Below are 13,530 nucleotides of genomic sequence, written 5' to 3'. Positions count from 1 at the left end.
TGGTTGCTTAAAATGCATGTGTCTCCTCAGTTCCAGTTGGCTAACTGAGATAGGCAGGTGCAGAGCTGTCTTCATTTTCTTTATGGCCAAGCATAGATGGACTAAATTTCTGGTCTTCCATGCACTTTCTACTTAAAGGCCAACCTCACTGAACCATGCATTTGGTGTTTATGTAAGGAGGCTTTATAAAGAATGTAAAGTTGGATATTTTGATACAGTTATCTTCTACATCTTGTTTAGAAATATTCAAGAATTCATAAGAATCAAGTAGTATACCCTCCAAAGATCTCTAGTGTATTGTAGTATTTTCTCAAATAGTAATTTTTGTGGGATTCGTTCTTTTTGACTGTTGCTTGCATCTGACTGGAATCACATTATTGTTTTGCTTTTCTTGGGAATGTAAATACCATATGTGTTTACAATTTAACACACACAAAAACAGAATGTCACAATGAATGGTCCAGAGATGTGGGGTTTAAAACAAATGGAAGTGAGTCTTTAAAAGAATTAGGGCTGGGGCTAGGGAGGAGAAGGAAAACTGCACCCTATCTATGTTAACTTTGTAAGTTCCAAACATCCTTCAAAGACATGTAGTTAATCTGATTCAATGAAAATGAGTACAAAATATTGGCAATTCTAGTCTTTAATCAAATTCCGTCATTCTAATCACCTGAGAATCAGTATGAAGTCAACTTTTGCCCACGGAAACAGTAGAACCAAAGATAAAAATTGCACACACAAATAGTTTACAGAAAACTGCTTACCAAGTTGTAGTCCAAAACGGTAACCCTAGAGTTCAGGCCATCTTCGGTCCTCAAGTAGGCTACTTTCTGCAATGCATCAATGTCCACTGTCTGCAGAAATGCCACATGCATTAAGACAATTCAATGTAGAAAATTGGTTTTGACAAGAGAGGAAGAACTGAAACGTAAGTTAAACAAAGTGCTGGAGACAATGACTGTTAAGAGCATACCTATTCATAAGGGCACATGCTGCTATGAACCCTTTATAAAGAGATTAAATGTAGCTCAACTGTATCTCCTCCATTAACCTCCTCATGGTGGTAACTCTACTACTCCAACAAGAACATAAATCCACTTCAAGAAAGTAAGGCAAAGGTCAAGAGATTCCACTCTGTACACTAATGCCAAAATTGGATCAGTAATCACCACAGCCCATAACGACATCCCCTCTGCATTTTATGCCTCCTTTCAACACCTTCTCCCTCCCTTAACAGAACAACGAGTATTCGTCTCTATGTTCAACAAAACCCATCTTGACTATGTCAGCTCCCTCTGTTTAGCCATCCAATACATCCTCCTCACCTATGAATTACCTAAATAGCCCAAATCAAAGCTAGTAGTTGGGAAGCAAAGTACTGGGGCTCCAACTCCCAAACAAGAGTGTTAGGCCACAAACTACACTTCAATGCCAAAAACTCCCCAATCATACCATTAAAGAAAGATCCCCTAAATACCAAAGAAGCAAACTCACACTTAAAGCCCCAAAAGCTATTATACATCCTCACTGAATAGTGGAGTTCGAAAAGCCGCAGCTGATTTACAATCTATGGTCCTAGGACAAGGAACACATAATCTGTTGACATTCATATGGAAAATGCATCTGTTCTTTAGATGTAACCGTAAAATTCCTTATTTTGATAGACGTATGTGATGGATCACTGAAACAATATCGATGACACAAATACAGAACTACCTAAATATCGAGTAAAAAACTATAGAATACAAAAATATCGACTTCCTATCTCCAAACAGGTAAGTACAAAAATATTGAATCAAAAATATCATTGTAAAAAATATTGATAGTTAAAATATCTAATTTTTTTAAATGCTTTAAAATAATTAGAAATTAATGAAATAATAAATATAATTAACTTAAACATACTTAAAATACTTAAATGATCTTAAAATTAATAAATAATTAATGTAAGTAAAAAAAATAAACATACAAATTGATTTATTAATACATATATATATATGAACATAATATTAATCAAAAATATAAAATATTTTTACCATAGGATAGCGGAAAGAGTAACATTTACTATTACCACTCCAGTGAGTGCAACAGTAGAGAAAGCGTTGGATAGCGTATGGGTAAAAATGACTATTCCCACTCCAGAGAGGGCAACAGTAGGGAAAGCGTTGGATAGCGTAGGGGTCAAAATTACTATTCCCACTCCAGAGAATGCAACAGTAGGGAAAGCGTTGCATAGCGGGAGGGTAAAAATTACTATTCCCACTCCAAAGAGTGCAACAGTAGAGAAAGCGTTGGATAGCTTAGGGGTAAAAATTACTATTCCCGCTCCAGAGAGTGCAACAGTAGGGAAACGTTGGATAGCGGGAGGGTAAAAAGTTACTATTCCCACTCCATTGAGGGCAACAGTAGGGAAAGCGTTGGATAGCGTAGGGGTAAAAATTACTATTCCCACTCCAGAGAGTGCAACAGTAGGGAAAGAGTTGGATAGCGTAGGGGTAAAAATTACGATTCCCACTCCAGAGAGTGCAACAGTAGGGAAAGAGTTGGATAAAGTAGGGGTAAAAATTACTATTCCCACTCCAGTGAGTGCAACTGTAGGGAAAGCGTTGGATAGCGTAGGGGTAAAATGACTATTCCCACTCCAGAGAGTGCAACAGTAGGGAAAGGGTAGGATAGCGTAGGGGTCAAAATGACTATTCCCACTCCAGAGAATGCAACAATAGGGAAAGCGTTTGATAGCGGGAGGGTAAAAATTACTATTCCCACTCTAAAGAGAGCAACAGTAGGGAAAACGTTGGATAGCGTAGGGGTAAAAATTACTATTCCCACTCCAGAGAGTGTAACAGTAGGGAAAGCTTTGAATAGAGGGAGGGTAAAAAGTTACTATTGCCCACTCCAGTGAGTGAAACAGTAGGGAAAGCATTGGATAGCGTAGGGGTAAAAAATACTTTTACCACTCCAGAGAGTGCAACAGTAGGGAAAGCGTGTTTAGCATAGGGGTAAAAATTACTATTCCCACTCCGGAGAGTGCAACAGTAGGGAAAGCGTTGGATAGCGTAGGGGTAAAAATTACTATTCCCACTCCAGTGAGTGCAACAGTAGGGAAAGCGTTGGATAGCGTAGGGGTAAAAATCACTATTCCCACTCCAGAGAGTGCAACAGTAGGGAAAGCGTTGGATAGCGTAGGGGTAAAAATGACTATTCCAACTCCAGAGAGTGCAACAGTAGGAAAAGCGTTGGATAGCGTAGGGGTAAAAATCACTATTCCCACTCCAGAGAGTGCAACAGTAGGGAAAGCGTTGGATAGCGTAGGGGTAAAAATGACTATTCCCACTCCAGAGAGGGCAACAGTAGGGAAAGCGTTGGATAGCGTAGGGGTAAAAATTACTATTCCCACTCCAGAGAGTGCAACAGTAGGGAAAGCGTTGCTTAGCGGGAGGGTAAAAATTACTATTCCCACTCCAAAGAGTGCAACAGTAGAGAAAGCGTTGGATAGCTTAGGGGTAAAAATTACTATTCCCGCTCCAGAGAGTGCAACAGTAGGGAAAACGTTGGATAGCGGGAGGGTAAAAAGTTACTATTCCCACTCCATTGAGGGCAACAGTAGGGAAAGCGTTGGATAGCGTAGGGGTAAAAATTACTATTCCCACTCCAGAGAGTGCAACAGTAGGGAAAGAGTTGGATAGCGTAGGGGTAAAAATTACGATTCCCACTCCAGAGTGTGCAACAGTAGGGAAAGAGTTGGATAAAGTAGGGGTAAAAATTACTATTCCCACTCCAGTGAGTGCAACTGTAGGGAAAGCGTTGGATAGCGTAGGGGTAAAATGACTATTCCCACTCCAGAGAGTGCAACAGTAGGGAAAGGGTAGGATAGCGTAGGGGTCAAAATGACTATTCCCACTCCAGAGAATGCAACAATAGGGAAAGCGTTTGATAGCGGGAGGGTAAAAATTACTATTCCCACTCCAAAGAGAGCAACAGTAGGGAAAACGTTGGATAGCGTAGGGGTAAAAATTACTATTCCCACTCCAGAGAGTGTAACAGTAGGGAAAACTTTGAATAGAGGGAGGGTAAAAAGTTACTATTCCCACTCCAGTGAGTGAAACAGTAGGGAAAGCATTGGATAGCGTAGGGGTAAAAATTACTTTTACCACTCCAGAGAGTGCAACAGTAGGGAAAGCGTGTTTAGCATAGGGGTAAAAATTACTATTCCCACTCCAGAGAGTCCAACAGTAGGGAAAGCGTTGGATAGCGTAGGGGTAAAAATTACTATTCCCACTCCAGTGAGTGCAACAGTAGGGAAAGCGTTGGATAGCGTAGGGGTAAAAATCACTATTCCCACTCCAAAAAGTGCAACAGTAGGGAAAGCGTTGGATAGCGTAGGGGTAAAAATGACTATTCCCACTCCAGAGAGTGCAACAGTAGGAAAAGCGTTGGATAGCGTAGGGGTAAAAATCACTATTCCCACTCCAGAGAGTGCAACAGTAGGGAAAGCGTTGGATAGCGTAGGGGTAAAAATGACCATTCCCACTCCAGAGAGTGCAACAGTAGGAAAAGCGTTGGATAGCGTAGGGGTAAAAATTAGTATTCCCACTCCAGAGAGTGCAACAGTAGGGAAAGCATTGGATAGCGGGAGGGTAAAAAATTACTATTCCCACTCCAGTGAGTGCAACAGTAGGTAAAACGTTGGATAGCGTAGGGGTAAAAATTACTATTCCCACTACAGAGAGTGCAACAGTAGAGAAAGCGTTGGATAGTGTAGGGGTAAAAATTACTATTCCCACTCCAGAGAGGACAACAGTAGAGAAAGCGTTGGATAGCGTAGAGGACAAAATTACTATTCCCACTCCAGAGAGTGCATCAGTAGGGAAACCGTTGGATAGCGTAGGGGTAAAAAAGCGTTGGAAAGCCTAGGGGTCAAAATTACTATTCCCACTCCAGAGAGTGCAACAGTAGGGAAGGCGTTAGATAGTGGGAGGGTAAAAATTACTATTCCCACTCCAGTGAGTGCAACAGTAGGGAAAGCGTTGGAAAGCGTAGGGGTCAAAATGACTATTCCCACTCCAGAGAGTGCAACAGTAGGGAAGGCGTTGGATAGTGGGGGGGTAAAAATTACTATTCCCACTCCAGTGAGTGCAAAAGTAGGGAAAGCGTTGGATAGCGTAGGGGTTAAAATTACTTTTCCCTCTCCAGTGAGTGCAACAGTAGGGAAAGTAAATACTTTATATATTAATTAAAAAAAATATTAATACCAATTAAAAATTAATTAAAAATAATTACAAATGTGATATAATATAATAATAATTGCGTGTAAATACTATTTATAAGCATAGTATTTTGTGATGGAAGGATCCCCATCCAGTACAAAACCTATATTCTAGACATCATGCTCACACCTTTTCACTATGATGCATGGGTACGTGTGTGGCGCAGGGAAGCCTAAAATGTGCCAGTGCAGGGGGATTACAGCACCATGCCCACAAGATATGCTTGTGCTGTCCTGCTCTCTCTCTTACATGCAATGGATCAACTCTTGCTGATGTGCTGTGCTGAGTTGCATGAGTTCTTTGCAAATTTTTCCCATTGTGTTTATTATACAATATTTAGGCCAAAAACTCCTGGTACCAAACAAAAATGACATGGACATCTTTAAAGTGTGAGAACTTTACTTCCTAAGCAGGTAGCATCCTTAACAGATATCACAGTTAGCCATACGATAAATCCTAATTTAAGACTACTGAGTCTGGTTTAATGGAGAGGGTGGATGAGCAGCTCACCGGATCTGTGGTGTTCTTCTGGGAGTCTTCAGCTTAAACACCAGTGAATCATGATTAATTACCGGGAGTAATACAAGTGATGTTACTGATTCTTGCATTCATTCATATTTTCTAAGGAAACAACCAGGGTACCTCTTGTACTGCCCAGCAACCCCCCCCCCCCGAGGAAAGTTACCAGTGCCTCTATTACTGGGTACTCTAAGAAGTGGAGATGCTGAGAAAAATAAAGTGGTCTTTGTAAGGAGACCCTAAGGGTCCCAAAATACCCACCATTCATGATTTACCTCTATAAAAGCAATGCACAATTATATGCGTTGATGGTCCCTTTCAACTAATGCCCAGTTCCCACCTCTGGTCAAGGTGGTTTGCTCCCTGAAGTAACTTTCTCTTTTGCCAAACTTTGAATTTGAAATAAAGGGAATGCAAAAATGGTGCCTTTCAATGGTCATGCTAACTTTTGGGTTGAAATGCAAATCAGGTTTCTCAAGACATATCCCGAAATCATCAACCTCATTGACCTCGTTATCCTGTATTTGTGTAGGATAAGTATGCACCCCATGCCCAGCCCATGCATCCAAATGGTAGTCCTTCTTTTATTATTTAGAATGGAACCACAGCAATTATAATTTAATGGCCATAGATTTTTTTCCATTTGTTTGAATACTGAAGACCTAGGAAACTGAGATAGAGGTAGCCTGAACACACATATGACTATTGACTTTCATAAAAAGTCACTACCTTAAAACAGCAAGTTGAACAGTCAAACACTAGGATCAAAGTATTGTAGAGTGGAGTAGGGGGGAGCAACACATATCAGAAAAGGTGTGACCCATGGGCAGGGTGAGTGACAATGTGCACATAATAAGCATCTACAAACAATTACATTAATTAAAGTGAACTCTTTAGAATAGCCAGCTGCTGACCTCACAATTCACCTTGAATGCACAGCTTCTCAACCTACTTTGGACATCTCCTGCTGTTGAGTTTTCCCTGGTCTCCTCACAGTACCTGAAAAGAACTTGCATTAGGACCTGTGAATCTGGTGCTTCCGCACATTCCAGGTGTAAGCACACCTCAGCCTCTTCTCTACAGCTTCTTGGTTATGTTTCTTAGGCACTGACATGAAAAGCGTGCATTCTGAGAAGAGTCACTCGCAGGTCAGGCATTAGCTTGACCTATGACTGACTTTGCCCCAGTCTTATTAGCCTTTCCATTAAAGCAGTCTGCAGGAAGTGACAAGGAATGTATCCATAAGTTAACTCCCTCTGTACAAGTGCTCATAGACCCCCTTGTGATAGTGAGACCAAGGGTCCCGGATTTGCTGGGGCAATCTCAGTTGTTAGCTTAGCCTGCACAGCGCTTGTGATGTGCTTGTGAAACCTCTTGTATTTAATATATCCTAAAAGGGGGTGTTTATCAGTTAATGAATTCAGAATGACTGTGTTTGGTCCCTTTTGTGTGGAACTTTTTTTTAACTTCCCCAGGCTGCGCACATTTACTATACTTCTACTAAAGCTATTCACACAGTTTAAGCCCCATTCACTGTCATGATAAGATCTCTTCTGTCAGGATAAGATCTCTTCCCATGGAAAAGGCAGACAGTTTCAAAGAGTATGCTGGCTTTTTATTACTTAGTTGTGTAAAGCAAATGCTTTAGCCTTAGAACGTTTGTGGCATGTCCTATACATGCCTCTGTACCCTTCTTTGAACTTTGTAGGCATTATCTGATTGCTTTTTTTCAACTTAATCTATTTGGTCAGTGTGATCAAATTCTAAATGTTGTAAACAGTATTGCACGATAAAAATAAAGTTATATACAAGAACTATGATATATTTTACAACTAAACAGGCAGCCACAAGTGCAGGGTCATGATGTGAATGGTGCAGCAGGTGCAGTGCACCTTGCCCAAAAGTTGTCAGAACTCCTCTAAACACATAATATTGCTATATTTGACTACTAAACAGGCAGTCACAATTGCAGTTACCTTGCAGTAAACTGACTTGATTTAAATGGTGCAGCAGGTGCAGTGGTACTGGGGAAAAAAACTCCAGGGACCCCACTAAACCCAAATTATTGCTATATTTTACTACCAAACAGGCAGTCACAAGTGCAGTTACCTTGCAGACAACAGGGTCATGATTTGAATAGTGCAGCGAATGCAGTGGCACCGGGTCAAAAAGTTGTTAGAACTCTTCTAAGGACCAGGGTCATGATTTCAATAGTGCAGCAGTTGCAGTAGCACTGGGACCAAAAGCTTCAGGCACCCTAATAAACACTTAGGGTCCGATTACGATCTAGCTGACAGAAGGCTCCGTCTGACTCGGATCTGGAGGGCTTTCCGACCAACTCGTGCTCCAGGGTTCTAAGCGCCTGAGTACGATTGAACAATCGCTGACGGACACGGGTAGCTCGGAGCCTCACTGAGGTCAATGGGATCTTGTTGTACGCGTACATAGGCTCCCATTGATGAAAAAGGTGTGTTGTGCACAAGGGGGGACGCATCTATGCCACCCGCACCATACATGCATGTGTAGGGGGGACCCTTGGCTCCCCCTAGTGATCAAATCGTACAACTACGGACAAAGGGGGGTCCGGTATGGACCACCGAAGTCCGCTTCCCAGAGCGTTTACATGTCGGAGGCTCCGACTTGATCCGGCTGTGCGAATCGTGCATCATACTGGCTCGGTCGGAAATCGCCTCCATTGCACAGCACGGTTTGCTTACGGGCGAGACGTATGGAGCGGTTTGGACCCGAAAACTATTCGGTCGGTGATTTTGCGTTTCTCTCATCATACTTGCTCACTCATACAGTCGATCACTCTCCGGTCGGCTTGTACCTTTCCGGCCGGATCGAGTTCAGAGCCCTTCCGAACGAGATCGGAATCGGCCCCTTAATGTTGCTATATTTTACTACTAAACAGGCAGTCACAAATGCAGTTACCTTGCAGACAACAGGGTAATGATTTGAATGGTTCAGAAGTATAGTGGCACTGGGCCAAAAAGTTCTGAGAACTCCTGTAAACTAAGCCTAGGCGGAGTTCCGAAGTGCAAAAAAAACTCTGCAGCACCACGCGGAGCTCCGGTAACAGCGGAGTGCATTAGATAAATACCATTCACTGTGATTTTCTGTCCCTGTCCGCACTGTGCAATCATCGCGAACAGCACCATGCATAGCGCAAGCGGGCGCAGCTTCCTTTCTGCCACTTGAGTAGATTTTTACTCGAGCGGCAGCTTTCTCAATGCGAATGGATGGTTTCTCAACGCAAGCAATCACAAGAATACCAAACCACTCATAATGAGAAATCTGACCACCAGCGTTGAGAAATCTCGTGGGGAGGCAGATTTTCCACACTCACGCTCGTCAACTTGATGGTGACAATCGCGAAAGAGGAACAATCTCGCCAGCAGGGGATTTTACTCGCTCGCGCTTGCCTACTTGGCATTGACAAAAGCGAGTGAGGAAAAAAACTCTGCTCTATAATGCAAAGCAGAGTTTTTCAGAACTCAGCAATCTTTGCGTGACGTGAAGTGCAGAAAACTCTGTAAACTCCACGAGCGGAGCGGAGTTCACCACCCAGGCTGACTCTAAACACCTAATATTGCTATATTTTACTACAATACAGGCTGTCACAATTGCAGATACCTTGCTGTTGAAAGGGGCTTGATTTAAATGGTGCAGCAGGTGTGATGGGACCAGGGCCCAAAGCTGTCAGAACTCCTCTGTACACCTAATATTGCCAGATTTTACTACTAAACAGGCAGTCATAAGTGCAGTTATCTAGCGAGCACTGGAGTCATGATTTAATAGTGCGGCAGGTGCAGTTGCACGAGGACCAAAAGCCCCAGGCCCTCCACTAAACACCTAATATTGTTATATTTTATTCCTAAACAGGCAATCACAAGTGCAGCTACGCTGCAGTCAACAGGGTCATTATTTGAATGGTGCAGCAGTTGCAGCAGGTGCAGTAGCTCCGGGCCCAAACGTTTTCAGAACTTCTCTAAACAAATAATATTGCTATATTTTACTACTATACAGGCAGTCATAATGGCAGTTACCCTGCAGTTAAAAGGGACTCGATTTGAATGGTGCAGCAGGTGCAGTGACCCTGGGGCCACAAAATCTCAGTACCCCACTAAACCCAGATTATTACTATATTTTATTACTAAACAAGACATTCACAAGTGCGTTTATCTAGCAGGCAATAGGGTCATTATTTAAATGGTGCACCAAGACCAAAAGCTCTAGGCACCCCACGAAACAGCTAATATTGCTACATTTTACTACAAAACAGACAGTCACAAGTGCATTTACCTTGCAGACAACAGGGGCATGATTTAAATGGTGCAGCAGGTGCAGTGGAACCGGGGCCAAAAGCTCTAGGGACCCCACTAAACGCAGAATATTCCTAAGCTTTACTACCAAACAGACAGTCACAAGTGCGGTTATCTAGCAGGCAGGCACTAGAGCAATGATTTTAGTGGTGATGCAGGTGCAGTGACACCGGGGTCAAAGGTTGTCAGAACTCCTCTAAGCAACAAATATTGCTATATTTAACTACTAAATATGCAGTCTCAAGTGTAATTACCTTTTAGGTACCAGGGTCATGAATCCAATGGTGGAGCAGGTGCAATGACACCAGGGCCAAAAGCCCTTGGAACTCCTCTAAATACCAAATACTGCAATATTTTACTACTAAACAGGTAGTTGTCTTGCAGTTAAAAGAGGCATGATTTGAAAGGTGCAGTAGGTGCAGTGGCACTGGGCCAAAAGCTCTGGGAACCCCTCTAAACACAAAATATCGCAATATTTTACTACTAAGCAGGCAGTAACAAGTGCAGTTACCTTACAGGCAATAGGGACATGATTGGAATGGTCCAGCAGGTGCACTGGCACCAGACCCAAAAGTTGTTAGAACTCCTTTAAGCTGATAATATTGCTATCACATAAATAAATCCTATTTTTTTTTAATGTTGCAATTACTTACCCGCACTATACCACTAGTAACACAATATATTGCCTTATTGTACATAACACTTTAGCAGACGTTCTGTAACTTATATTGTACAACTAATCAGAAAGCTACAACGTACAACAAAAACCAGCTTACTATCAATCAAATAGGCGAAACCTAATTCATTTACCAAAGCTTATTCGCTATGTCAGGTACTCCAGTGCTGGATTATTTAGCACCAACTTTAGGAAAGCAATTTAATGAATGTGGATGATGCCATATATAAATGTTGAATTAAAGTACCCCTTACCTGAACAGCGAAGGCTTGGGTCAGGCAGATACCCAGCAGGGCTGCAACCAACATCTAAGCGGAAAGCGATAACATGAAACACTGTTACATATGGCGACACAAGGTGATCTGCCGACTTATTGACGTCCCGATTAGCAAAGAGGAAAGTGACTAAGCAGAACGTGGTAGCAAATGAGTACGATCTATGTTACTTGCTTAATTCAAATTTTTAAAACAAACGTACTTGCCTCTAGTTTTATATTAATTTATTGTTTTAGGAATTTTCACTACCTAATTAATTCGGTATGGCAACGTGTTCCCTAATTCTTTAGGTTGTATAAAGTTACTTCAAAGTGGAGTTCTTTTTCATGTACTATCTAACAACAGATTTCCAACCATTTGTAAGTGCTGATAATTTTGGCTGACAAGACAATTGAAGCATGGGTGGTTCAGAGATTTACTCAGGATCACATAAAGTGGAGTAATGGGAAGCCGGGATTGGACATTAGAGTTGGGGTTTCCATTATATAAATTCAACAACTGTGTCAACAACTGTGTTACCTAACTACACCCCCAACTGAATATTTTTATTGTGACTACACATAACTAAAATACCCAATTATGTTCTAAATATAGCGAAGCAAGTCTTGAAAGCATCAATGTTCAATGCATAAATACTTCTTTCTTCTCTTACTTCTTCCTTTGCTATCTGTTCTTCCAATATGTTCAATGAGTCACTTGAAAGTAAATCCCTTGATGTAAGGTGCCCAGCCCCTCTTCCAGCGTAAACAAATTCATGTTATCTCTTGGTTAGATGGTGTTAAAAATAATTACATCAATTAAAAATGAAGGGCCAAAACAGTCACCTTGATGTTCTATCAAGAATACCAGAATCCTTCAACACTCCCTCTCACTACCCACGAAGGGTATATTAACTTTGGTGCTTCCATATCCAAGTTTGCACTTCTCTTTATCTAGCAACACACACATGGCCAGCACTGTGTGTGACGAGACTGTGGACAGTTCTAACATCACCATTAATTAGGAACAGCAAACCACCTACTCTCTTCTAATTCTGCTGAGAACAACAATGTGACAAAGTGGCCCCTGTCACAGTTAAGATGACTGAAATTGGGCAGATAGACTTAATATATTTATAAAGATATTTATTGGAGCATCGGATGACACACAGGATCAGTAGGTAAGACACTAGGTTAATGCTCCCCCACCCCAAGAGCTTAATCGGATTTTTGCTGATGCCCTAAGTATCCTGAAATGGAACCTTATGACTTTAGAGGAAATGCAATGACAGAATATAGCATACAATAACGACAGGAGGAGGACAACAAGTCAACAGTATGGAAAAGAAACAGAGAACACCCCTGTGGTGTCAGCCAGGTCTGCGCATCCATTGAGGTGCGTTTAGGGGTAACACTGAGCTCAGACTGACACGCAATGTGAGGACGGACGCTCCCGGGGACAGTGAACAAACCATGCAGCACCCTCAATGCAACAAAAAACACTGCTGCAAACCACAAACTATGGAGCTAGAGGCGTTAAAGTATAACAGTATTCACTGCTGATACTTAATCCCAGGTTAAATTCACATTACATTGATACATTAATACATGAAGGTATACTTACAGGGGCCGTCATTTTAGATTCAGGGACGAACACTACGCCGACGGAAGGACTGCTCTGAGAACCGGCTGCTACGCACACAGAATGTCTCGGAAAGTCGTTTACAAAGAACTTAGCACTTTTTTAATAAAGTTAGATTATAATCGACCTTTAATGACGAAATGGCCATAAATATTGTCAGTACATGTCAAGTTGCGGTATTGATTCGGCTTATCAGTCCCAGTGTTTGCGAACTGCTGATTCAGTGGGATATTATGACAAGTCCATAAATTATGGCCAAGGATTAACATGTCCTCCTTTTCCTACATGAGAACAGGCCTTGTGATTGACGGGGCAAACAGGCGAGCAGCGACCAATCGCCTGCTTGATGGCAGCCGGGAGGAAGACTCCTGTGCCAGAGGCCACAACCGGCATCTACTTCTGTGAAAGTTGCCTGACTCAACATTTAGCATGGGATCAAAGTTCTCAGCAATAATTTAAGCAGGTGAGGAGTAAATTGAGGGCCCGGTTCACAAAGGGCCTCTGCACTCGTGGCAGGAGGCCCAGGGCCGGACTGGCCTTAGCTGGCACTGGGCATTTCCCCGGTTGGGCTGGTGGGGTGGGGCTGGTTCTGTGGCTGCTGGGCCGCTTTTCTTTCAGGGCTGCAATATAGGCTCCCTGTAAGAAAAGCAGGAGCAGTCCTTCTTGCTATCACCACCCCACCCCCATCCCTCTTCCTGCTCAAAGTGCGGTCAAGCAGCAACCTGCCAGGGCTGTTTGCTGTTAGCAGTCCAGTCGCTGCAGGGGGACCCACTCCTGGCGGACCGCTGCACTGCAGTTACTGGTTGTGGAGGTCCTGTCACAAGGGCGGGCCCGTGCCAAAAGGAGGT

The 13,530-nt window shown here is 42.5% G+C and overlaps 1 protein-coding gene across 1 annotated transcript in view; it reads right to left on the bottom strand.

Moving 5' to 3' along the window:
- The window catches only part of LOC144791877 (gastrokine-3-like), a 30,709-nt gene extending 17,613 nt beyond the window's left edge, over nt 1-13,096 (bottom strand). The window contains exons 1-3 of the mRNA XM_078666662.1: nt 12,665-13,096; nt 11,042-11,095; nt 765-854 (exon numbers count right to left, since the gene is read on the bottom strand). Coding sequence (XP_078522788.1) covers nt 765-854; nt 11,042-11,095; nt 12,665-12,676 — 156 coding nt within the window. The 5' untranslated portion in view covers nt 12,677-13,096. The remainder of the gene's footprint in view (nt 1-764; nt 855-11,041; nt 11,096-12,664) is intronic.
- Between the last annotated feature and the right edge of the window lie 434 nt (nt 13,097-13,530).

This window comes from Lissotriton helveticus, chromosome 11, assembly GCF_964261635.1.
Source record: "Lissotriton helveticus chromosome 11, aLisHel1.1, whole genome shotgun sequence".
NCBI lineage: Eukaryota > Metazoa > Chordata > Amphibia > Caudata > Salamandridae > Lissotriton > Lissotriton helveticus.
This window is presented reverse-complemented; position numbering and strand designations above follow the sequence as displayed.